The sequence below is a fragment of the Nicotiana sylvestris genome, chromosome 2, assembly GCF_000393655.2.
Source record: "Nicotiana sylvestris chromosome 2, ASM39365v2, whole genome shotgun sequence".
Taxonomy (NCBI): domain Eukaryota; kingdom Viridiplantae; phylum Streptophyta; class Magnoliopsida; order Solanales; family Solanaceae; genus Nicotiana; species Nicotiana sylvestris.
The window spans coordinates 70,801,027-70,828,083 of NC_091058.1; the positions used below are offsets into that span (position 1 = coordinate 70,801,027).

Here is a 27,057-nt window from a genome sequence, read left to right on the forward strand (position 1 = left end):
GTTCAAAATTCCTTAAACATTTTTAGAAAATAATTTTACTTAAAAATTCATATCTCGGGCATGAGACCTCAGAATTCGATTCCGGGCATAGGCCCAAGTCCCATATTTTCCTACGGACCCTCCGGGACCGTCAAATCACGGGTTCGGGTCCGTTTACCCAAAATATTGACCGAAGTCAAATTTATTCATTTTAAACTCAAATTTCATCATTTTTCACAGAATTTCATATTTAAGCTTTTCGGCTACGCGTCCGGACTGCGCACGCAAATCGGGGCAACTCTAAATGAGGTTTTCAAAATCTCGAAAGTACAAAATGCAATTAAAAACAGGTGACATCACAATGTTCGTATGTCAGTTAAACCTAATAATATGGAGTCTTTTTTTTTTGTTTTGTATTTTTCAGTTTGATTTCCAGTAAGGAATAAGATGAAATTCATATTATGTACTTGGGAAAATAAAAGTTATTTTTTAAAGCCATGAAGAATATAATATTGTTACAAGATATATTTAAGTAGAAGTTAGCATATTATTCTATCATGTCGAGGAACTAAAGCAAATGCACAATTTCTATACCAAAATCACGATAAGACATTAGAATAATTTTATGTGACGTACGTAATTTTTTCTTTATTAAGTTGGTCATATATTATTAATATTTATTATTTTCAAGAGCCTGTGCCTTTTAAATTTTATTTTATAACTCAATTATATAGGTTAATAATATTTGTAAAAAAACTTATAGTCATTGGTATGAGTTGCGCGTACTCTACATCTAGTCTGTTTTTAAATAGGTTTAATTTGGTCCATCTTTTCCCTTTTTTTTTTTTTCTTTCTTTAACACCTCTAACAGCTAGAAAAAAAGAAGAAGAAAAACAAGGGCCGAAAAAAGAAAAAACGAAAAACCAGGAGAATAGAGAGAAGAGAAAGATTAAAAAGCTGGAAAATCCAAGCTCATATTGGTTACAAAGGCGACGAGGACACGGATCGAGAAATCCAAAATAGGCAAAGCAAAAAAGTGCAATTCGAACCATAAAAACAGCAGCGACGAAAATGGAAGAATCAACGGCTAAAGTAGAGAGATCAATAGCCGCGCCGATGATATTCCTTATTGTCGTAGCTTTGCAATTCCTTTCCCGATATTTCGAAATCAATAAAAAGGTTATTCTTCTCTTCATTTTTCATGTTCTTTATATCACAATTTTCCTTTTAAGTTTTCTATTAAACAATTTTCGGTTTAAGTTAATTTCACAATGACTCGATAATGAATATCATTTTTTTTAATCTTAATTTTGATTTGGTGAAATAGTAGCTTTTAAGTTTTTGCTTTTGATAGATATTAAACATCTGTCGATATGTTAATGATTGATTTGTTCAGTGGGGAGGTTTGAGTCAATTCGGTTTGTTGTTCTATAACTATCATGGATATCTTAATATTTGGGAAATAATTGCTTGTTTTGCAATTGATGTTATTCTGTGATATGAACTGTTAAACTTTTTTCAGAAAGGTTCCACAAGTTCCGAGGATATACAGTTGCGAGCAGAAATTAAGCAGCTGCTAAAGGAGGCAAGTGCCTTGTCACAGTAAGTGATGTCTTGTTTAGTAATCAGACTTCACATCTAGTCTTTGTTTTTTCTTTTTAATAACAAAAGTGCCCGTCCAGCTTGGGCGCATGGCATACCTACTAATCCACCGGGTACCTGCTACTCCCACCAGCACAGCACAGGTACCTAATTCAAGGCTTCGACAAATGAGAATAAATCACCTAGAGATTTTTTATCTTTGCTGGTATTGCTAGAATTTGAACCATGATCTCCATGGTCGAATCCAACGTCACTCACCGGGGGGCTACACCTTTGGTGCACATGTAGTTTTAGTCACTTAAATTACTAGTATCTTTTGCTTTGTACATCAAAGCTTATCCTAAGCAAGATTTCATTTTGATTCTTCTTTGCTGTGAATTTTCACAGATTTTCTTTTATGTTGAGTTACTATAGTTATACTTGATTGATAAGTGGGTTGATAGTCAATAATATATACTGAAACTAGAAAGTGGAGTTTCCAGAGGACACGTGATAGTTTTTTCTTTTCATATGGTAAATAAAACTGATCATGTCATTAGGGAAGTTCTATGGTATGGAAAAATTGATTGTGCCTTCGCGTGTATTTCAGGCCGTCAACATTTGCACAAGCTGCAAAACTGAGGAGGTTAGCTACAGCCAAGGAGAAGGAACTTGCCAAAAGTATGGCTTACATCTGTCTTCTTTAGAATAAAAACTAGTACTTTACTAGTAATCCATACCTAGAATGACAAACACTACATGGCTGTGCTGCCCTGGCTTGATATAGTAGCTTTTAGAAGGAATATTGGACTTCTGTATATTCTGATATGATATGTTCAGCTGTTTTCTTGCTATAGGGAATAGAACATTGCTGATAGAACTTACTGGTTACTGCCAGGGACAAATTTCTTCACCCACTTAATGAAGTGATTCATCTTCCATGAATTTTATGCCTAAATTTAGCAGATTGTGCCCAGATTTATGCTGCCTCTTGTAGACAAAAGAACAGTCATCATATCCCACCAAATTACATTTGTGATGGGAAAGATTACTTTAAAAGAATTGATGATCCTCATTATCAATAGCATTGCAAAGCAAAGAACGAGCATTCTGCAATGAGGTCCAAATGAATGTAAATCATGTCCATTGTACTCAGCCTACCATGGCTATGAAACCATGAGATAAAAGAATACTTGGAAATAGCTAATCTTTTCAATTTTTCTATAGTAATTTGAATGGCCAGATACATATGCAACCCCCTAAACTTGTCCATATTTTTCATCTAAGCATGTGACCTATTGAACACCTAACTTCTGGTTAAAGTGTGTCTATTAAACACAAGATGCTGACCTGGCATGTGACGTGCTTTCCACTCTAATTTGAGCGTGTCCAATGGCTCTACATTAAGCTAGAAGAATGATTTTGACGGAAAATGTAACATTTCGCTGGAAAAATGAATTTTTTCCAGAGTCATTTTTCCTATAGAGATTCAGACCTAGTTGCTTATTCTTCTGATTTTTAGGATGATGACTCCAACCCAAATTTTTCCCTCATAGCGCATGCGTAGCCAATGATGGTAAATAGATTGTTCACTATGCTGAATCTATAGCAGTGTTCATTAGAATACAATTAGCTTACATATGTACTAATATACTATATCATCATCATCATTATGATGTTGAAGAACATCAACTTTTCGAAATTATGAAAGGAAAAACATAGTTATAGCAGATTGAAAGATAAATTACTATATATTCATGTATGGAGAAGAAACTACAGCCTCCTTCTATCATCGAGAATCAAGTCCACGACCTCACTTTGGAGATAAGATTTGTGAAATTCACAACAAAGCGAGGCGTTGATGATGAAGTGGAAAGATCTATCAGCGTGTACTAAAGTTCTAGTCCGAAGGGCAGGAATAAACTACATCATCGGAGAAAATGGAGATCGCCGAAAACTTTTCGAAGGACCCTTCTGATCTCTCTCTCTCTAGAATTCTTCTTCTTCAAATTCAAGCTCCAACACCATCTCCGAGAAAAAGAATTGTTGTGGGAATTTGGTATTTTGCTGGAATCTTCTTTCCGGTCAACTCCTATTCTCTCTTTATCTTATTTTTCCTTTCATATCTTGACTTTTTCTTTACTGGTGTGTTCTTTTTTGATTGGTTTGTTTGCCATGTCAATAGCAAGTGATAGTCACGCTCAGAAACTACTTTGGAGTTGCTAAATTTGTGTTTAATAGACACACTTTGAGGATAGGTTAGGTGTTCAATAGGTCATAGGCTTAGTTTAAGTGTCTAAATGAAAAATATGGACAAGTTTAGGGGGCTGCATATGTTTTTTAGCCAATTTGAATAGTGAAAAGGCTAGATTGAGTTGAATGCAAGAGCGTTTCAAATGTAGAGGAACAAGGTGCAGCATACTAACTCTTTCAGCTCAACATGAAATTTATCAATAATTTAGACATTTCTGATGCAGATCAAGCAATTCGCAGCAAAGAGACGAAATTGTCATATGATACATACACAAAAGGCCTAACTATTTTGCAGGTATGCATGGGTTAGTTAAGTGGTTTACAAGCTTCATTTAAGTTGTAATATGCTTATTCACCTGCTAATCACACAGGTCTTGACGTACTTGTTGCTGGTTATCTGGTTTTGGCGTATTCCTGTGGCTTCTATATCTAAGCAGCTCGTACAGCCTTTTGGTAATGATGTTAATTCCTAGATTTTTGAGCTGTAGTCATATCTGCATGACATTTCGTGAATGTGATGTATGCTTATAATGTACACATTTTCCAATTTGCTTTGCTGTGTCTTTCATTGCGGTTTATGGACTAATGTACATTTGATTGCTTTCGCCAGCTTTTAGGATATCCTTGTTTATATTTCAATCGAGCAATCTACCAGTGACATACTGATCTGCTGTTCTTCCACTTTTGCAGGTAAGATGTTGTCTTGGCGAGCTGGAGGTCCTACCAATGAAAATGTTATGGTAATGATTAGTCGCGAATATTTCTTTAATGTTGATTTGTTTCTTTTTGGGGAAATAATGACGGAATGAAGCAGACCTGTGAGAGTAGGTCTTACGGTTAGAGCCTCTGCTTGAACCTCACTACTACCTATTTATTAACTTTGTGAGAATGCACGGGAGAAAATATTATTGATTAATATTGACAATGATACAATGAGCCCTATATATATATAATACATGTCCTACTCCTAATACATATGGGATTAGGGTTATTTACTACTATTTAACTATCAAACTAACACTCCCCCTCAAGCTGGTGCATATAAATCATATGTACCGAGCTTGTTACATATATAACTAATACGACCAGTGAGGGACTTGGTGAAAATATCAGCAAGCTGATCATTCGACTTTACAAATTTTGTAGCAATATCTCCCGAGAGTATCTTTTCTCTAACAAAGTGACAGTCAATCTCGATGTGTTTAGTTCTCTCATGGAACACTGGATCTGACGCAATATGAAGAGCAACTTAATTATCATACACAAGTCCCATCTAACTAATCTCACCAAATTTCAACTCCTTGAGCAACTGTTTGATCCAAATTAGCTCACAGTCACATGTGGCCATAGCTATTGCTCGATATTCTGCTTCTGCACTAGACCAAGCAACCACATTCTGTTTCTTGCTCTTCAAAGATTCCAAATTTCCTCCTACTAAGACATAATATCCAGACGTAGAACGTCTATCAAAAGGTGATCCTACCCAATCAGCATCTGAGTGTCCAACGATCTGCTCATGGCCTCGATTCTCAAACAATAAGCCTTTGCCTGGAGCTGATTTTATATACCGAAAAATGCGGATAATTGCATTCCAATGACTATCACAGGGAGAATCCATAAACTTACTCACAACAGTCACAAGAAAGGAAATGTCAGGTCTAGTCACTGTGAGGTAATTTAATTTACCAACCAACCGCCTATATCTTGCAGGATCTCTAAGAGGCTCCCCCTGTCCTGGCAGAAGTTTAGAATTCGGATCCATCGGAGTGTCAACAGGTCTACAACCCGTTATTCATGTCTCCTCAAGAATATCTAAGGCATACTTCCGTTGTGAGATCACAATACCTGAGCTAGACTGAGCGACCTCAATACCCAGAAAATACTTTAATCTGCCCAGATCCTTAGTCTGAAAGTACTGAAAGAGATGTTGCTTCAACTTGCTAATACCATCCTGATCATTGTCGGTAATAACAATATCGTCAACATAAACAACCAGATAAATACAGAGATTTGAAGCAGAATGTCGATAAAACACAGAGTGATCAGCTTCACTACGAGTCATGCCAAACTTCTGAATAACTGTGCTGAACTTACCAAACCAGGCTTGAGGAGATTGCTTTAGACCATAGAGGGATCGGCGCAACCGACATACAAGGCCACTAGACTCCCCCTGAGCAACAAAATCAGGTGGTTGCTCCATATAAACCTCATCCTCAAGGTCACCGTGAAGAAAAACATTCTTAATGTCCAACTGATAGAGAGGCCAATGGCGAACAACAGCCATGGATAGAAAAAGGCGGACTGATGCAATTTTAGCCACGGGAGAGAAAGTATCACTGTAATCGAGTCCAAATATCTGAGTATACCCTTTGGCAACAAGACGAGCCTTAAGTCGATCAACTTGGCCATTTGGACCAACTTTGACTGCATACACCCAACGAATACCAACAGTCGATTTACCCGAAGGAAGAGGAACAAGCTCCCAAGGCCACTCGTATGTAAAGCAGACATCTCGTCAATCATAGCCTGTCGCCATCCAGGATGAGACAGTGCTTCACCTGTAGACTTAGGGATGGAAACAGAGGACAAAGATGACACAAATGCACAATGGGATGATGACAGACGATGGTAACTTAAACCGACATAATGAGAATTAGGATTAAGTGTGGACCGTATACCTTTTCGTAGTGCAATCGGTTGATTAAGAGGAGATAAGTCCGCAGTATTAGCAGGGTCAGGTGCAGGACGTGAATTAGCTGGGCCTGATGCTGGGCGCGGATGGCGATGATAAGTCAGGAGTGGTGGAGCTGTATAAGGTTGAACTGGACTAGGTACTGGCACTAGAGCTATAGTGAACTGGACTAGGTGGTGGCACTAGAGCTATAGTTGGTGGAACTGGACTAGGTGGTGGCACTGGAGCTATAAGTGGTGGAGCTGCAACTGGAACTGTAGGTGGTGGAGCTGCAACTGGAACTGTAGGTGGTGTAGCTATGGAGGAAGATGAATGAGAGATAGAGACTGAATTTCCAAAAGAAGGAACTGGTAGCACTTCAGAAATATCCAAGTGATTAACTGGACATGCAAAGTATGATTGGGTTTCAAAGAAGGTAACATCAGCAGACATAAGAAATTGCTAGGCCAGGAGAATATCATCGATATCCCTTTTGCGTTCTCGAGTAACCCAGAAATATGCACTTAAGAGCACGAGGAGCTAACTTATCTTTTCCTGGAGTAAGGTCATGAACAAAGCACGTACTCCCAAAGACACGGGGTGGAAAAGAGAACAAAGGTAAGTGGGGAAACAAGACAGAGAATGGAACTTGATTTTGGATAGCTGAAGATGGCATACGATTAATAAGATAACAAGATGTAAGAACTGCAGCCCCCAAAACGCAGCGGAACATGAGATTGTATGAGTAGGGTACGAGTAGTTTCAATAAGATGTCTATTCTTTCTTTCAGCTTCCCCATTTTGTTGGGATGTGTACGGACAAGATGTTTGATGAATAATCCCATTGGAGTTCATAAACTACTAAAATGGGGAAGACAAATACTCTAGGGCATTATCACTACGAAATGTGCGGATAGAAACCCCAAATTGATTTTGAATTTCAGCGTAGAAGGTCAGGAAAATAGAAAACAACTCAGATCGATTTTTCATCAAAAATATCCAAGTGCACCTGGAATAATCATCAATGAAACTGACAAAATAGCGGAATCCCAAGGTAGAACTGACCCGACTAGGACCCCAAACATCGGAATGGACTAAAGTAAAAGGTGATTCTGCTCGATTATCAAGACGCCGCGGGAAATGGGAGCGGGTATGCTTACGAGCTGACATGACTCATACTTTAGAGTGGACAAGTGAGATAAGCTAGGTACCATTTTCTGAAGTTTGACAAATTGGGATGTCCTAACCATTTGAGTAATAAATCGGGTGAATCAGTAATGTGACAAGTTAGTGGAGGAAGACAAGATGCGAGTCCATGTGATTTTGTAAGGATAAGGTAATAAAGTCCATCTGATTAACGTCCGGTACCAATGATCCGCCCCGTATTGAGTTCCTGTATAAAAACAAGGTCATCAAGAAATAAAACAGCAGATTTAAGTGATTTGGCTAAGCGACTAACGGCTATGAGATTAAAAGGACTACCAGGAACATAAAGAACTGAGTCTAAAGGTAAGAAAGGAAGTGGACTCGCTTGACCTATTGCAGTTGCCATGGCTTGATATCCATTGGCCATTGTGAATGTTGGAAGAGATTGAGAATATGAAATACTAGTAAAAAGAGATTTGTTACCAGAAATATGATCAGATGCACCTGAATCAATGACCCAAGACTCAGAAGTTGAAGATTGGGAGACACAAGTTATGCTACTATTTGTTGGAACAACGGAGGCTAATCCTGAAGATGTCTGTTTACGTGCTTTGTACTGAAGGAATTCAATATAATCCGATAAAGAAACCATCTGGATTGGATTCAATGTTAAAGGCTTCTAATACGAATGCCATTATAATATTGTGCCGGAAAAAAGCAGAATTTTTCAAGGAATTACTGTTCTCGCCAGAAAACTTACTGTTCACGCCGGAAAAATCTCAAAGTGCTCGGAATATAAAGAAAACAATATGGGCCTGGTCGGAATTACTAAAAAATAGGACTGTCCTGAAGAAATTTTCCAAAAAGATGACCGGAACACTATTCACGCGCCGGCGCGTGGGTCTGACGCGCTGCCGGTGTCAGAACATCTGGAGGTGCGTGAGAGCGCATGGACGTGTTCTGCCGGTGTGGTTTTCTGGGGTTTGGTCGCCTGAGAAACCCTCACCTGGTGGTGGTGTTATTTTTCATAAAAAACCCACCAGAGAAGGGATTTCGCAAAAAAAGAGCCCGAAAGTCACCGGAAAAAAGGCACGGTGACTGTTCCGGACTCGCTGGTAACTGCATAGCGGGGATTTCTCACTAGTTGCTCTGATACCATGTGAGAATGCACGAGAGAAAATATTATTGATTAATATTGACAATGATACAATGAGCCCTATATATATATATATATATATATATATATATATGTACATATGGGATTAGGATTATTTACTACTATTTAACTATCAAACTAACAAACTTAATAGAAAAAAGAGTAAATACTGGGTATGTTGTTGTTGATGTTGTTCTAATAGAAAAAAGAGTAAAAGAGAAGGGTTTAAAAGATTTACTCACTAGGTATCGTTATATTTTCCTGGGGCTTTCAGAGAAGCACCTAAGAATTTAGGAAACTATTTCTCTGCAGTATTCGTCATTCCTCACTTCCCACGAAAAGCTAACATTTATCAACATTCTTCAAGTATCTTGTTGTGATCGTATAGTGTCCAATCTTGTATACGGGAGTTTTCTCCCTTTTGATTAATACAATTTACCTTATCAAAAAAAATAAAAAACAACATATGATTAATAGGATCTACAGTCCTTTTCTTTTCCTACTTTATCCTGAGTTTTGAAGAGAATTACCTTGTTGGAGCTTATTGTACCTTTGGTTCTTTATATTGGTCCAAGTCTAATGTGCATAAAAGGCAGCACTTGTAACATATCACCAAAAAAAAAAAGAAAAACCCAAAGCTGCTTGTGTTTTGGCTGAATGACATTTTGAACTGTTTGTTTATTGCAATTGCAGGTGGGGATTATTCCATGGTTGATATTGTCTACGAGAGTCAGCAAATCTATCTGCCGAAGAATATTCAACTAGGAGGAGAAAGTATAAGTGACATTAGTGTGCACTGACCCTTTTTTTCCCTTTCTTTTTGATATCTATTTCATTGTATTGTCAATTCATTAGGATTTGTACATTGAATGTGCTACACCCCTGTAAGGATTACCCTTTTTCTTTTTCTGGAAGTAGGAACAGATGCGATGAGTTAGAAGTCATATTAGAAAGGAGTGCTTCTATATGGCTTCTTTTGGTTTTGAAAAGCAAGTGCAGTTTTCGGTTGTTGGATTTTTTAGGGATAAGTTTGTAATATTTAGATTTTGTCAAGTGGATCCGCTTTTTGAGTTGAAATATAATTATATTGTGTGCATTTGGTATACAAAAGAGGATTTTGTAGTGACAGTGCTAGACATAATTTGCACAATCACGTCAGCCTTGTTGTTGATGCTGCATAGGGTTGAGCTACGTTGGCTTGGTTCAGCTACAACATTCTCAAATTGGTTATAAACTTCGTCCTTTCCTGCAAAATTAAGTACAATCCACAGTCAGGATTTAGTGTGTATATGATATTTGCTTCAGTGTGTGGTTAATGCAATGTACATATTGCCACTGACTGCTTTTGTTTGTCGCAAACTGGCAATGCTTGTAAGATAGATGCATAACCCACTTTTTGTTTTTAAGTGATTTAAATATTTGAATTTTTTTAGCTTATCAATATTTTTCTCTAGCTCTCTTCCCTGAGCAGGTCACAGCACCATGTCCTTCAGTTGATTAGCAATGTAGCTGTTTGCCCCTCTGGAGTGTTAGTTCACCTGCCTAATGTCTACTTATAGCCTGTTTGGCCAAGTTGCAAAAATCAGCTTATTTTGAGAAGTGTTTTTTTTAAAAGTTCTTTTATCAAAAGTACTTTTGGTGAGAAGCCGTTTGTGTTTGGCTAATTAGTTTGAAAAACACTTCTGAGCAGCAATTAGTGTTTGGCCAAGCTTTAAAAAACTGCTTCTAAGTGTATTTTTCTCAAAAAAGTGCTTTTGGAGAGAGCTACTTTTTTCTGCTTCTGTTTCTCCTCAAAAACACTTTTTTTCCTTCTAGAAGCTTGGCCAAACACCTTAAATTGAGGTCAAAAGTGCTTTTGGCCAAAAAAAGCACTTTTCGCCAAAGACAAGCTTGGCCGAACATATGCTATTAGTCACCACTATTCTAGTGCTGTAGGTCTGCTGTCACATCCGTGTTAACATATCCCTATTCAGAATTCATTATTTTTTTAGGATGCACTCTTTAGTCTGGCTTTCACTTTTAGAATGTTATTGCACATGTTAACTACCTTCTCTTTTCTTCCATTAACTCTAAAATTTCCCTAATAAACACCAAGTTGGTATCAAGAAGTATGTGCAAGTTGTGTATATGACTCAACCTGAGTCATTTACAGGCACTCATCAAGTTTGTTCAGCTACTTATATATACTAACGTTCCCCGTCAAGCTTCTGAAACCATGTTGACTACTCAAAGAATGTGTTTCAGTAACTTGATTCTGAATCTCTCTAATTATAGAAGTAATTGATACAATTAAGTTGACTAGAATTGGAGTTACAAATTCTAGGTTAATTCTTCAAGTACCATATCCCAATTTGTTCGTTGCTCTCTCTTTCAGGTTTTTGACTTATCTCTCAGCCATATGTGAGGATGATGTTCAGGGGAAGAAGCTAATGCATGCAGCCATCAATCCGCTGTTTTGCGTTCCAGTTTCTGGAAGTTCTGAAAATGATAAATCTGTGGAGAACTATAGTGAAACTAGAGATGCAAAACCTGCTTTACTTTGGAGTGTCTTGTATACTCAAGAGCTTACTAAGGTATCTGGAATACCCTCTTTTACCTTTTTTGTTTTTGGTTTGCTCTACACAGCTACCAGCTTCCATTTTGTTTCAATATGAATTTTCTTCAGTTCTTGTTTCATTTCGCTAAAGGAAATGTGCTATTCGTTTTGATAATGCTTTTTGTTTGTAAAAATACTGAAACTGCTATCAAGCGCCTTTCGCTTTTTAGGCCTTTGCTGTCAGTCAATTTTGTTTCCTTCAGGGTTATGGATTATTTTGGCCTGGAATCTTCTGCACATTTAGATAGAGGTTATCAACTTATCATATAGAATATCTAACATGTTCATTAGTGTAAACATAAAAAAAACATGTTCATTAGTGTCACTGAGCATAGTACATTAGTTGGTTGGCGGATAGGAATTAACTACTCTTGAAGTTTATCACCCGTGTTTTGTTTAGAGTTGAAAGCCAGACGAGCAGTTGGATTGCTTATCGCCGAATTCAGTCATTATTTTATTCCGGAGGGAGGGTGTGGTATCAATATTCATGGATTAGATTCCATGGGATTAAGTGTGAGAATTACCCTTTAGATCCCCTCTTATAATGGGGCTAAGGATAGCTTTTGCTTCATTTCTCTTCCTCCTTGCCCTTCATCTCCCTCCAACACTGAGCCTTTCCAGTTACATCTTGCTACCTCCGGCGACTCCTCTTCCCTGCAGATTGCTTTACTTGTTGTCGGTCGATCCACCCTCCAAGAGAGAAAAGACCATGTAGCTGAGATTATGATTTTCTGCCTCCCATCCCCTCCTCTTGTTCCCTCCCTTAAGCTGATTGCTCTGTCTCTTTCCTTTCATTTGTCTTCCTTGTAATTATTTCTCCTGCCCTTGCAATTTAATGTTCTCCACCCCTTTATTTTTTTTTCCTATGATTTTTTTCCCTTTGTTATTCTTCTCTTCTCCTTTTCCCCGAAAACATTCTACTTTTATGTCCTGTAATATTTACGTTTTGCTAACTATGCAACAATCTTCTTCTCTCTCTATTTTCTTCCCAACAATTATTACATTCTATTAACCAGGTTGCGATTCTTCTTCTGTAAATTATGGATAATTAGTGTTAGATTGATGGACATTGGATGGACATGAATTTGTGATGGAAAAATCAAATATTGTAGTGTAGTTAATTAATCTAGTTTCTTATATATTATATAATCCCTTGTTTTGCATGAAGATTATACTTGGACTGATATTTCAATTTTCGTGTAAAACGCAAGATTGGGTGGGTTACTGTTAAGGTACACATGGGATTAAGCAAACTGTACCAAACGACAAGCACAAAATATCGGGTTGTGATACACCTTGCGATCCCCAAATAATTAATCATTTATCCATGAGCTAATAATCTCAATTCATGCGACATGCTACCAAATGGTCCCCGAGTTTGTGATCTATGTCCGGCGTGTTGTCCTGACTTTCCCGAATTCCGTCCATCAGTTTTAGGATGTACTAGATAACATCATTTGTACCCCCATGCCAGATGGGAGTCCATACTACCATGATCTTCTGGTTGCTACAGAAAAGGTAACACATTTTGCTTTTCTTAAATGGACCTCTTTTATGTTGGTCCCTATTTTCTTTTTTCCCTGATAGCTGCCGCCTTTTTTCTTCTTTCATCTTGTGCTTTACCTTCTTTGTCATGGCCTGTTTGCGTGCATATCACAAGGGCTTATAGTGATATAGGAGAAGGGTAGATCCTCAGACATTGACCCGTTTGGTGTTCTTGTGCTATTTTTGTGTAGATATTTCAAGAGCTGTACTTTGAGTCGAGGGTCTTTGAAAACAACTCTCTCTACTCCCACAGAGTAGGGGTAAGGTCTGCGTACACACTACCCTTCTCAGACCCTACTTGTATTGGATATGTTGTTGTATTTCAAGAGCTGTACTTTGGTGAAGAATTCTTTCCCAAGACAGCCTCGTTGGAGGAGGGTGCTGTCGAAGAGCTGAAGGACTAGAGACCAAATTGATGCTGCTGGATATGTTGTCATTTTAGCTGACAGTTGGCAGAATAATACAGTTTGGCATGGACAATGACGAGGAGAATATACTTGAGGTGGTTTCTGTCCCTATATTCCAATGTTGAAGTCTTTACTTGAAATTATTTCGTTGTTGTAAGAGTAATAGCTATAGCCAGGGGCGGAGCTAGCATTCGGATTACGGGTTCAGCTGAATCCAGTAATTTTAGTTCAAAACATGTATTTGTCTTAAGAAATTATTTGAATGTATACAAATTATTAATTTAGAACCCAATAACTGAAAAAAACTAAAATTCCGAACCCATAAACTTCAAATTCTGGTTTCGCCTCTGGCTATAGCTAGCCTTTCTAGTTTCTTCGGCCTACAAATGAACAGGAAGGAGCGTAGAGGGTTGGCACGAGACTTGGAATGTTGAAGTTTGGCAAAATGCCAAAGTCCCACATTGGTTGGGAGTTAAGTTTGGGGGGGATTTTTCCCCTATAAAAGAAGGCCTAATGTTTAGGATTGAAACACACCTCTCATTTGCCTTCTCATCTGTTTAAGACATTTGTATCTTCTCTCTTTAGTATTATTTCACTTGTATTTTTGGAGTGGAATAAAATATTGGTTGTGTCCGAGGAGTAGGCAAAATTAGCCGAACCTCGTAAATTCTGGTGTTCCCTTTATTGTTGCTTTACTGTCTTATTTATTATTTGGTGGTTGTCCTAATTTTTGGTATAGTAGTTGTGACTTATTCACACTATATACATTTGGCTTCCGCAACAATTGGTATCAGAGCCAAGGTACTGTCTAAGTATGCTCTGTGGTTGTAACATAGTCTGATCTTCCACATCAGAAAAGATTTATCTTGGTAACTGAGTCAAGGTTCTGTCTGAGTATGCTCTGTGGTTGCAGCTTAGTCTGATCTTCCACACCAGAAAGGAAATAATCTTGATTTGTGTCGTCAGCTATTAAATAATATTTGTGTCAAAGATGGGAGACAATAAACAAGAAGAATCTACATCAAGTGTCAACAATACGTCATCATTGGCATCTTCGCTTATGACAAGAATTGTGTCAAATGCGAAATTTGCGGTAGAAATATTTGACGGGTCCGGACATTTTGGGATGTGGCAAGGCGAGGTTCTAGATGTCCTTTTTCAACAAGGGCTAGATCTTGCTATTGAAGAAAAGAGACCAGATGCTATTGGAGAAGAAGATTGGAGAATTATCAATCGTGTTGCTTGCGGTACCATTCGATCCTACCTTGCTAGAGAGCAGAAATATCCATACACAAAGGAAACTTCTGCAAGTAGATTATGGAAAGCACTGGAGGATAAATTTTTGAAGAAAAACAGTCAAAATAAATTGTACATGAAGAAGAGACTGTTTCACTTCACCTATGTTCCTGGTACCACGATGAATGAACATATCACCAGTTTCAATAAGTTGGTCACAGATTTGCAAAATATGGATACAACTTATGATGATGGTGACTTGGCCTTGATGTTGTTGGCGTCACTTCCTGATGAGTACGAGCACCTTGAAACTACTCTACTCCATGGAAATGACGAAGTTTCTCTCAGAGAAGTTTGTTCGGCTTTGTACAGCTATGAACAAAGAAAGCGAGAAAAACAGAAGGGCGGAGAAGGAGAAGCACTATTTGTGAGGGGTCGTCCTCAAAGTCAAACGAGGACAAAGAAGGGAAGATCCAAGTCAAGATCCAGACCCAGCAAAGATGAATGTGCCTTTTGTCGAGAAAAAGGGCACTGGAAGAAAGACTGTCCGAAGTTGAAGAATAAGGCCAAACATAACAATGGAAAGGCCATTATGGATTCAAATGTAGCTGATTGTGATGATTCAGACTTCTCATTAGTTACAACAGAGTCATCAACATCATCAGACATATGGTTGATGGACTCGGCTTGTAGCTATCATATGTGTCCCAACAGGGACTGGTTCGTGGAATTTCAAGAAGGAGAATATGGAGTCGTCCACACAGCGGATAACAGCCCTCTTACCTCATATGGCATTGGTTCAATACGATTAAGGAACCATGATGGAATGATCAGAACATTAACAGATGTTCGATATGTACCGGATTTGAAGAAGAATCTCATCTCTGTGGGAGCCCTAGAATCAAAAGGGTTCAAAATCATTGCAGAAAATGGAGTGATGAGAGTATGCTCCGGTGCACTAGTGGTAATGAAGGCTAATCGGAAGAATAATAATATGTACCGCTATCGTGGCAGTACAGTTATTGGGACAGCGACAGTGACATCCAGTGACGACAAAGAGGCAGAAGCAACCAAGCTATGGCACATGCGCTTGGGACATGCTGGAGGAAAATCCTTGAAAACTCTATCAGATCAAGGATTGTTAAAAGGAGTAAAGGCTTGCAACTTGGAGTTTTGTGAGCATTGTGTCAAAGGGAAACAGACAAGGGTTAAATTTGGTACAGCGATCCATAATACTAAAGGCATTTTGGATTATGTACACTCTGATGTTTGGGGTCCTTCCAAAACACCTTCATTGGGTGGGAAGCACTATTTTGTAACCTTTGTTGATGATTTTTCTCGAAGAGTGTGGGTGTATACAATGAAAAACAAAGATGAAGTGCTGGGAATTTTTCTCAAATGGAAGACGATGGTGGAGAATCAAACAGGCAGGAGGATCAAGTGTATTCGCACAGACAATGGAGGTGAATACAAAAATGATCATTTCAATAAGGTCTGTGAAAATGATGGCATCGTCCGACACTTCACTGTTAGACATACACCACAACAGAATGGAGTGGCAGAACGTATGAACCGGACCTTGCTGGAGAAGGTACGGTGTATGTTGTCCAATGCTGGCTTGGGCAAAGAATTTTGGGCTGAGGCAGTTACATATGCATGTCACCTCATTAATCGCTTACCATCTGCTGCTATTGATGGCAAGACACCATTTGAAAAATGGTATGGAAAGCCTGCTGTAGATTATGACTCTTTGCACGTGTTTGGCTCAACTGCATATTATCATGTGACAGAGTCAAAATTGGATCCAAGGGCAAAGAAAGCTATTTTTATGGGAATTACTTCTGGAGTCAAAGGATATCGCTTATGGTGTCCTATGACAAAGAAAGTAATATTCAGCAGGGATGTTACCTTTGATGAATTTGCTATGGTAAATAAGGTAATAGAAGATACCAAACAAAATGAAGGTGCTTCTAAGCAGGTGGAGTTTGAGGGAAAATTTATTTTTCCTACACAAGAAGCAGAGGAAGAAACAAATGAAGATTACCCTCTGGAAGGAGAGCCAGTACAGGAGATTCCAACTCAGGAACCTCAACAACAACTTGAATCAATAGCAACCAGCAGGCCAAAAAGAACAATAACGAAACCTGTTCGTCTCATAGAGACGGTTGCTTGTGCAACCTCAATTGTAGCTGATGATATTCCTACCACTTATAAAGATGCTGTCCAAAGTTCAGAAGAAGATAAGTGGAGGATTGCCATGAATGATGAAATACAGTCCCTTCATCAGAATCATACATGGAGATTGGCCAATCTCCCGAAGGGAAAGAAAGCAATTGGGTGCAAATGGGTATTTGCAAAGAAGGAAGGATTTCCTAACCAAGTAGATGTTCGCTACAAAGCAAGATTGGTGGCCAAAGGATATGCTCAAAAGGAGGGAATTGATTACAATGAAGTGTTTTCTCCAGTTGTAAAACATTCCTCCATTAGAATTATGTTGGCTTTGGTAGCACAATTGGATTTGGAACTAGTTCAGATGGATGTAAAAACTGCGTTTTTACATGGAAACTTGGAGGAGAAAATCTACATGACTCAGCCAGAAGGATTCAAAGTTGCTGGAAAAGAAAATATGGTGTGCAAACTTGAAAAATCGTTGTACGGATTGAAACAATCTTCTAGACAATGGTACAAGCGATTTGACGAGTTTATGTTGCGGCAAGGGTACAAGAGAAGCAAATACGATCATTGTGTGTATTTGCGCAAGCTTAAAGATGGTTCCTTTGTATATCTTCTCCTATACGTTGATGATATGTTGATAGCTTCCAAGAATTCAGAAGAAATTGATAAATTGAAGAATCAACTGAAGAAGGAGTTCGAGATGAAGGATCTGGGTGAGGCAAAGAAAATTCTTGGCATGGAGATAATTAGAGATAGACGTTCAAAGAAACTCTGTTTATCTCAGAAAGAATATTTGAAGAGAGTACTACAACGTTTTGGCATAGATGACAAGACTAAGCCAGTTAGTACTCCACTTGCTCCCCATTTTAAGCTAAGTACTACTATGTCGCCAATGGATGAAGCTGAACGAGAGTATATGTCAAAGGTACCATACGCAAATGCTGTTGGTAGCTTGATGTATGCAATGGTTTGCACAAGGCCTGACATTTCACAAGCTGTTGGAGTTATTAGCAGATATATGCACAATCCAGGGAAGGAGCATTGGCAAGCTGTGAAGTGGATTCTACGGTATATTCATAATACTGTAGATGTCGGGTTAGTTTTTGAGCAGGAATACAATCAGTCTGTAGTTGGATATTGTGACTCAGATTTTGCGGGTGATCTGGACAAACGAAGATCAACTACTGGTTATGTGTTTACTTTTGCAAAAGCACCAGTTAGTTGGAAGTCTACTTTGCAGTCAACAGTTGCTTTGTCTACAACAGAGGCAGAGTACATGGCTATTACAGAGGCTGTGAAGGAGGCAATTTGGCTTCAAGGATTGCTAAAGGAGCTTGGTGTTGAACAAAAAGGTATCACAATTTTTTGTGATAGTCAAAGTGCTATTCAATTAGCGAAGAACCAAGTTTATCATGCAAGGACGAAGCATATTGATGTTCGGTATCATTTCGTACGAGAAATCATAGAAGAAGGAGGAGTCACAGTGAAGAAAATTCATACTACGGAGAATCCTGCTGATATGCTAACTAAGGTGGTGACTGCGATCAAGTTTCAACATTGTTTGGATTTGATCAACATTGTTGAACACTGAAGATTGAAGATGAAGACACAACCAAAATTTGTTATTGAGAGAGAATTGAAAATGTGGAATTTTGCCAAGGTGGAGATTTGTTGAAGTTTGGCAAAATGCCAAAGTCCCACATCGGTTGGGAGTTAAGTTTGGGGGGGATTTTTCCCCTATAAAAGAAGGCCTAATGTTTAGGATTGAAACACACCTCTCATTTGCCTTCTCATCTGTTTAAGGCATTTGTATCTTCTCTCTTTAGTATTATTTCACTTGTATTTTTGGAGTGGAATAAAATATTGGTTGTGTCCGAGGAGTAGGCAAAATTAGCCGAACCTCATAAATTCTGGTGTTCCCTTTATTGTTGCTTTACTGTCTTATTTATTATTTGGTGGCTGTCCTAATTTTTGGTATAGTAATTGTGACTTATTCACACTATATACATTTGGCTTCCGCAACATGGAAGTGTTAAAAGAGTTTGTCTACTTTTCCAATTATTTTTTGCGGTGGTTGATTCGAGACTTCCCATGACTTAGAACATAGTTTCTATCTTAGCTTCCAAAGTTAAGAGATTGGAAGCTGCACGTAAATTTAAAGATGCAGTGAGTTCTTTCTCTATAAACTTGAGGGGTTTAGCTGAAAAATGCAGCGAGTTCTTCTCCTACTTTTGCAATTGCGATGGTTGATTCGAGACTTTCCATGACTTGAACCTAGTTTGTACACACACACTTCCATCTAGTTGGGTAAATAAAAAGATCGAGATAGAGTGAAGAATACCAAACATCCCGATTCCAGTCGGTAATACATTTTAAAGGTACTATCCGTTACTAGTAATCAGTAGCTGCAGCATCAGTGAAAAAATCTAGTGAAGCCTATGAGACTCTTTCACTAATCGCCACGTGGCGGACATGCAACCAAAAGCTTATGTTATTTTCACAAGGCACGTTTGGTCCTTTCGATACTCTTAAGAAATACAGTACTTCTTCCTGGCGGCGATTCAGATGTTTTGTCAATTTACTTTTGGGTACTTCGATGGAACGCGTGATGTGTTTTGCATGAGCATTGGTGCCGTCTCCCTTAAACTTTTCAATGCTTTGGAACAAAACCAAGATTGGGAGCCCCCAACTCTTTCACCATGCTTCCCTTTTTCATTATTGGAAATAAAATGAAGTCATTATAAACATTGATTTTCTTTTCTTATAACACAATCATAAAAATGTTGTGTAGTAAATTTCACTTGACTCTCTTAATCTTTTGAATTTAGTTGCAAGCTAAGTAATATCTCCTTTTAAATGGTAAAGTGAACCTCTAGGATCTGAAAGTAACTGCTAAAAATAAATTGATCATTGTATGTATATTCAAACGTAAAAACCGACATACTTTGAAATGGTTTGAAGCCCTTTTTTTTTTTTCTTTCCCGATTATAGCATTTACTTCAGAAATCTTAAGAAAGTGTTTCATCCAATTTTATTTGAACTTTTTGCAAAAAACTGTTTTTCAACTAATCACCAGAAAGGGAAGATCTCCAATTGAAAAAAACAGAAAAACTTATTCTTTTTGGTGTTTGATTGAAAGTTTTTCTAATAAAATTTTGAAAAAGTTTCTGAAACAAAATTTACAACTTATGACAAAGCTGTATTACGGAAATCAAGTCCCAAAAGAAGATTTGGAGAGATGAATGTGTTTAGTCAACCCTCAACAAAAAAGGAAAAGGTCAATAACTATAGTGAATAGAATGAAACAGAAGAAATATAGGAAAAGAATAATAAATACACACCCTTCTGCTTCTCTCTCTCTCCCTCTCTCTCTCCTCCCCGGGAAATGACAACTGAGCCTCATGCAATGGGAATGCGCCTCTCTTCATTCAACCTTTTTGCTTCCCAATTACTCATTTTCTTTCCTCTATCAAAACTCTCTCTTTTCACTTTCAGTTTCTGTTCTTTCTCTAATGGCTTCTTCGCAGAACCGTACCCTCACAGCTCTTGTCATTTTCCAAAACTTCTTGTATCCTGGTATGTATCCTAATCTCTCTGTTTTCTCATGTTTTTTACGCTATAAACCCAAAATCTTGATATGGGTCGGTGTTAAAACCAAATCTTGGATTCATGTTTTTGTTTTCATTCAAATGCATATATTTTTCTTAGCTAATATACTCTGTTCTTTTAACAGTGATGTTTAGGTCGGTGCATGTATACCGAACAGAAGGAGGAAAAGAAGAAATGGAAGAGAGGGAGTATTTGTTTCATGAAACCAGTAACTTTGAGGAAACTGGGTTTGCTCCAGTTATCACATTGCACAAATTTGATGTCTCTGCTCAGTTTGTGGGGATTGAAAATGGTGTATGGAAATGCATGTTTGTGTATGACTCGGGACGCCATCAATCCACCAGTACTAATGCTAGTCCTGACTGGCTTTCGTTTGCTGAGTACGTTTTCATTTTCTGAGTTTAAATTTTCTTGCTTTATCATCTTTAGTACACTAGGAAACTGGTCCTCTTATGCCCCATTTTATGTAATGGTGTTTCAATTGATACAGAGTTTGATATGATTATTTGACTTATACGTTATACTAATGATAAAGCAGGGAATGTTAAAGTAGTTGTTAGAAAGTTCGCTTTACAGAGAATGTGAATCAGCACCTTTTGCCTGTTTAGTCCAAACTTAATGTTGTAAATGACACAACTCACTTGATAAACTTCAATAGTTCCCTGAGTTAAAGGGAACAACTGAATTTTGTTATAAATAGCTTTTATATTGTGCATCTCCCTGGTGCTATTTTTAATGAAAGATTTTACCTTTTTATGAAAAAAGTTTGTTTGACATTGGAAATGTCACATCAAATTTTAAGCTTTGAATGTTCTTTTGATGAATTTGATTTTTTGAAAGTTGTTAGGGTGAGTAGAAATGGGATGTCAAATATTTTGGTATGACCCGAGCAGGAAAGGTGGCATACAAATTGGGAGGGAGAAAATATTTTTCTAGTTCTCTCGAATCTTTCTGAATTAATAATGATTTCATGACTGTGTAAAGTTTGCAGCTTTGCATGACTGGAGGTCATTGTTTATGTCATAGCAGGATGTGCCTGTTGTGTTCAAATTAGTACTGATAAAGTAATTTGGTTTTTGATTAATTTTAAAGTGATGCCAAGATGTTCTCTTTTTTCTTAATTCCCCTTAAAAACTATCCTTTTCTTAGTTGAACCCTTGAAAATACCTGTTATCTTTAGTTCTCTGGTAATCCACGACTCGTCATTCTTGGTTACTATCTGTAGTTCATCCTTTACTAAGCCAGAGCAGCTACAAAAGCTGCAGTAGATTCTGAAGAATGACTTACTTTGGCTATGCTCTGAGCATTTATAAGATGAATTTACTTGCCTGTAGAGGTTCTGATGCAATTATATAGCCGTTTCTGGCTTCATGGTATGCTCCCTCAGCCAAACATGCAACGAAGGACCTGTGCAAGGCAAAGAAATTCTTTTTGTTGCATCTTATATATTGGTTCAATAAGAAGTCATGAGATTTTTCGTGCGACTAGAAATTCTTTTGATTAGCAAATGTGAACATAGGTGAAATCCATTTAGGCTCATAATACTCTTGCCTTGAAGTTTCAGACTAGTCATAATGGTTGATCCCTCCAAGGCTCCAACTGGTGCTACAGTTATCATTCACTGGGATGTTATTATTTCTGTAGTTAATTTTATATTATGTGGGCTATTGTTACTGTTTGTGCTGTTTCCTATTTCATCTCAGAAATTGGAGATCATTTACTTGTCGTTCCATTGATGTAATTGTTTTTGTTTCAGCATTAAAAATTGTGTTTCCTGTCACTACGTGCATTTATGTGACTTGGTGATGTCCTTCTTTAAATCATTCTCTATTTTCTTACTTAATTATTTTACTTTATGTATCCAGAAACCCTAAGATGGATTTTATACCAACATTAGCCAATGATCTGCGTGCTATATCTGAGTTAGCACTAAATGTCGAATTCAGGGATTCATCGGGAAGGTCAAGCACTGAGGAAAGTGGAAGTAACAATAGTAAAAGCAATCAGCCAGACGTGAAACGCTGCGTGCCCTTTCTGGATCTTAACTCTCTCCCTTATTCAGACTCGGACATTGAAGAAAATGACCAAAATGTGTCAGGTTAAATTCCAACTTTGTTTATATACAGGAAGGTCTTTCAATTTCTGTATCAAACAGTTGGATATTGAACATGAAGTTCATATTAATAGCATACAGAAGTAAGCTGTATCTTTTCTTCATTGTTCATGCTGGATGCTTAGACATTCACTAATAACTAGATGAGATCATATTGAAATTCATGCTGGTTTATTTACAGTTAATCTGAATGGTGGTTTAGTGGAGCTTATTCTACTATGAATATGATCTTTCAAGCTAGGATTGTTTATGGCCTCAAAAGAAGCTATAAAAATATGTATTGCTGATTAAAATGGCGGATACTGCGAATAGTTTGTCCTATTTTGTGATGGATTTATACAAACAAGGAATCATTCTAGGCCTTTTATTTCTAACTTGTGGTGCTTCTTGGAAACATATCATTGGTACGAGTTCCGACATCTCATGAATTTAGCTAGACATTTGATGTGCAAAGTTTCTCGTGGTGAGTCATACATTTTCAATTCCTTTACCAGTAGTTCTCAAGCATTCACTAGGTCCCCGGAGAGAATGGTTTCATGCTCTGTATGATCCCAATCACTCAAGGCTGTCTATCTTACAAGAGCGGCATGGTTTTGGCCTCAGCTTAATGCAGTCTTCATTATTAGTGTGTTTACTAACCAAGCTCTATAAAAGGGCTGCATTTAAATTAATGAAACATAACAATCTCCATCGGGGTATATTCCCCCTAAAAATCAAGTGATCTGTTTTGAAAGTAACAAACTAAACCACTTTTGAACAACATTCATATGTTGCACGGGAAGATGGAACTTTCAAGCAAAGAACTCATTATTTATGCGGATGTGTTTTACCATAGTAGATATATTTCTCATTATATAGTGGATCAGAGAAAATTTAAAATGACGGTTACTACAATGGTAACTCTGTGAAATGACCTGACCAGATATTTTCATGTGAATTTCTAGGTTTCCTATTAACAAATCACTCTTTATATTAGGTTACTTATATATTGATCTTACATGTATATGTACATCGTCACTCTGTTGTGTATACTTGTATATTTTGGTTTCCAAAAGGAGATATGTCTCTATAAATATTTTGGATCTTACGGGTTTAGGAATTTTTTATGACACTGGCTGTATGTCCTATCCTAACCACCGGTAAAAGTCTGTATTTAAAATCAAAAGCATTAACTGTTAGAAGTTCCTTTGTTTTATTGCCAGCTTTTGGCATTGGATATCACAATATCATTGTTATGGCGATGTATATCGTCCTTATGTTTAATTGGCAATCCAAATATTCTAAATGGACGTGGCAAAAACAATATTGTAACATCTAGCGATATGATCATACATATGTCACCTTTGATGGGAAGGACTTTGAGGCCAAGTAAGAGTTCATATATCACGGTGGACGGGAGATTTACATGATTTGCTGTAGTACCGCGTCTTTTGTGTTCTCCATCAGGCTGTACTGCATCATCTTAGCCGATTCTCTTTAAGATAGAATGTAGTTATAATATACTAAATAAAGCTATAGATTTAAAGAGCATTCTCTGGATTTTGGCTTTACTATGGACAAGGAACTTCCAAACGTGGATTTCGTAAGTACTTGATGGGTGGTTCTTATTTGTCACATAGCTCTTCTATCAGAGCATTTATTCCTTTTACTTTGGAAGTCATAACTCCAGCGCTACTTGCAAACACCTATGAGTTTATGTTATATTTGCTATGCTTTGTGCATTTTCTTTTCTTCTTGATTTTGATTTATGTGTTCTGGATCATGGTTTTAATGCCTATTAGTATGATGCAAATTTCTCACTTTATTTGATAAAAAATGGCAATTAATTGATCCATAGACTTCAGTTGCATGCTTGGATTTCATCATTTCTCTTTTCTGTGGTTTTGCAATATGTGAGCTAGCTTCCATCAGTTTATCTGCTTATTATTTAGTAGTCTTTTACTGGTCTGCTCTTTTCTCTGTTTCAAAGAGGAAGGTACCTTCTGTCATCTGTGACATTATTTCCGGGAAACCTGGCACCTTGTTTTTTCTTTTCCTAGCTTAACTTACATTTTTAGGAGTGAAATGTGTGGACTTTATTCCAAAAATATTATATTTAGTTCCATAATAAGACGAAGTGTTTGAAGAGTAAAAACATGTTCGTATCTTTAAGGATGTCATAAAGTCTTGTCATTACAAATATGATTCCATATTTAGCTTATTTTGTTTAAAATATCGGATGTGTAAAGAGATGCTGATAAAGGAAAAAAACGGAGTGCATTCACTGTAAACTAGATGGACAATTTTCCTTCTGTGGTAGTGCAGGAGCAGTTCACTATCGGTTTGGGTCACCAATTCAGTCTAATGAACTTGGTTCGCACTTAGTTTGTCCGTACTTGCTAAAGGATGTGAAAATTATACTAGGTTGGTTGATGAGTCAAAATTGTGTTGTATATTTTATGCATTTTTTCTGTTTTGAATGATTTGCCTGGTGTTTTAATTGTAATTGGCCTAATTTGTGGATTATTGTGGTGTTAGGTACCAAGAAAAACCAAAATGGAGCTAATGGAACTATAGTGCTAAAAGCAGGAAACTGAGCTATTTTGAGCAATAAAAGAAGGTGGTGTGGAGAACTGAAGGTTCAGCCGGCAGCTGGTTTTTCAGCACTACGCAGCAATACCAGCGCGCCGTGAGCTACCCAGTTGGTGCAGTGGACCTTCTCTTCTGTGCACCTTCTTCTTTTATTGCTCATCTGCTCCAAATAGCTTCAAATTCCTTCTTTTATCCTCCAAATAGTTCCCTAGCTTCATATTCGCTCTTTTTGGTACCTAACGCAAAGCTGTATAAATGCTTAAAGGATAGAGAATTACTAACACAAAGCTGAAATAAGAGACAAGCATCTTGATATGTTGTTAGTGGAAGACCGCTCTATGTTTTAGAACTGAGCTAAACACAACAGTGCAATAACAACTTGTTGATTCTATTTACCCTCTTTTAGTTTTAGGGCAGGGACTGGAGCAGTATCGGCCTTAATTGCCGCTCTGTATGGACTTATTTTCTTGGCTACAGATCAGTCTTAGTATTTTTTACTGCAAGGTAAATTGGGGACAACACAAATTAATTGCCTTGTAGAAAAGAAATCACTCTTAGGTATGTTAGTTTTTGAATGTTCTCTATGTTTTGTGTTCCTTTTCTTTTAGCAGGGTTAAAAGCTGCTCAGTATATGTTAATTATTTATACGTTGAACGAATATTTAATCTAATTCATTTTCTTGGTGTCCTAATACTGTTGGATACTATGACCTAAGATATGTTTAATTAGCAGCAGTTGCATTAAGCTAGTTTCTGTCTGTCTGATGTTACAAAAATTAGTTTTCTAGGAACTTCCGTTCTAATTACCAGATGTACCAGTCTTTAACTACTTTAACATGTATAAATGTAAACATTTTTTTCTCTGATAAAAGCATAGACACTTGCTAAAAGGATTATGAATTTGTAGAGAACAAGAAACGGAGGGCGGGAACCAAAGACATAGCAAGACTCGCTTTGGAAGATCTTGCCAAGTACTTTGACCTTCCAATTGTGGAGGCTTCAAAAAGTTTGAAGGTTGGACTTACAGTACTCAAAAAGAAATGCAGAGAGTTCGGCATCCCTCGATGGCCACATAGGAAGATCAAGTCTCTAGACAGTCTCATACATGATCTCCAGGTATCCTCTTCAACTCATGCACAGTTGCTCCTATTTCATCAAACACCCATTTTTCTTTTTTGTTTCAATGTTCTTTATTATATAGCTAGATGTAGGAAATCGGTAAATGTTACTTGGACGGCTCTACCAACTACTGCTCTTGTAACATTCGATATCTCTGCTTCAATGCTAGAAGAAACTATATATTATGATCTTGTTCTGATATTGGTTCACAAGTAAGATGACTTGACAATGTTTCTTATGTTTGTTTCATTGCTTGGACGTATGTTTTTGTAGGAAGAGATGCAACGACAACAGGAGGAAGACGAGTTAGCAGCTATCGCAGTGGAAAAGAGAAAAAGAATGATAGAATATGAAAGAGAAAGCATAGAAAAGAAGCCTTTCATGGACATACAGAAGGAAACTAAAAAGTTTAGACAAGATATCTTCAAGAGAAGATATAAAGCGAGAGTTCTTGAGAACCAATGTCGAACGTTACCACTGTTCTAGTGTATCGAACATTAGATAGTTAAAGGAGCATCGGAGAAAATGTAAGTATACATTAGCTAGCTAGCCTTTTCCCAGAGATGTCAATCCTTCCCATCATTTTCCACTTCCCTGGTGGCGCATTTTTGTTATTCTTCAACTCAGCGTCCTGTTCTGAGGGTGTTTAAGTGAACAGCTTGATCAAGTTATTCATAGGACAATCTGTGATTTGTTGTTTAACTGATGGTTTTGTTGCCGCAAACTACGCTTAATTGACTAACTGTTGATGCCTTATTTTGTTGTCAATTCAGCATAAAATTTAACACTGTTGGGAGCAAGGAGGTTGATTGTTCTGATTTGGCTGTAATTCAATTTATTTAATCATTATTTCATGGCAATTTAAATTTTCAACAACAAAATGTGTTCTATCACCTATGTAT

The 27,057-nt window shown here is 37.5% G+C and overlaps 2 protein-coding genes across 6 annotated transcripts; both read left to right on the top strand.

Moving 5' to 3' along the window:
• Positions 1-820: 820 nt before the first annotated feature.
• On the top strand, positions 821-9,895 carry LOC104247205 (protein GET1). The gene is made up of 7 exons (XM_009803167.2): positions 821-1,158; positions 1,502-1,581; positions 2,171-2,241; positions 4,038-4,108; positions 4,185-4,266; positions 4,504-4,553; positions 9,479-9,895. Exons 1-7 carry the CDS (start codon positions 1,051-1,053, stop codon positions 9,548-9,550), a joined length of 534 nt encoding a protein of 177 aa, XP_009801469.1. The 5' UTR covers positions 821-1,050; the 3' UTR covers positions 9,551-9,895.
• A 699-nt stretch (positions 9,896-10,594) lies between these two features.
• Positions 10,595-27,036, top strand: LOC104217778 (protein RKD5). 5 transcript variants are annotated; one of them, XM_070167976.1, is made up of 7 exons: positions 10,596-11,061; positions 11,160-11,358; positions 13,118-13,428; positions 20,478-20,733; positions 22,219-22,451; positions 25,944-26,152; positions 26,429-27,036. In XM_070167976.1, the coding sequence occupies exons 4-7, from the start codon at positions 20,480-20,482 to the stop codon at positions 26,639-26,641; spliced, it is 909 nt and encodes a 302-aa protein (XP_070024077.1). In that variant the 5' UTR covers positions 10,596-11,061; positions 11,160-11,358; positions 13,118-13,428; positions 20,478-20,479; the 3' UTR covers positions 26,642-27,036. The 5 variants fall into 5 exon arrangements, with proteins under 5 accessions (XP_070024079.1, XP_070024077.1, XP_070024078.1 ...); XM_070167977.1 differs by having other exon boundaries at positions 10,596-11,028; XM_070167978.1 differs by lacking the exon at positions 13,118-13,428 and having other exon boundaries at positions 10,595-11,061.
• Positions 27,037-27,057: the final 21 nt, after the last annotated feature.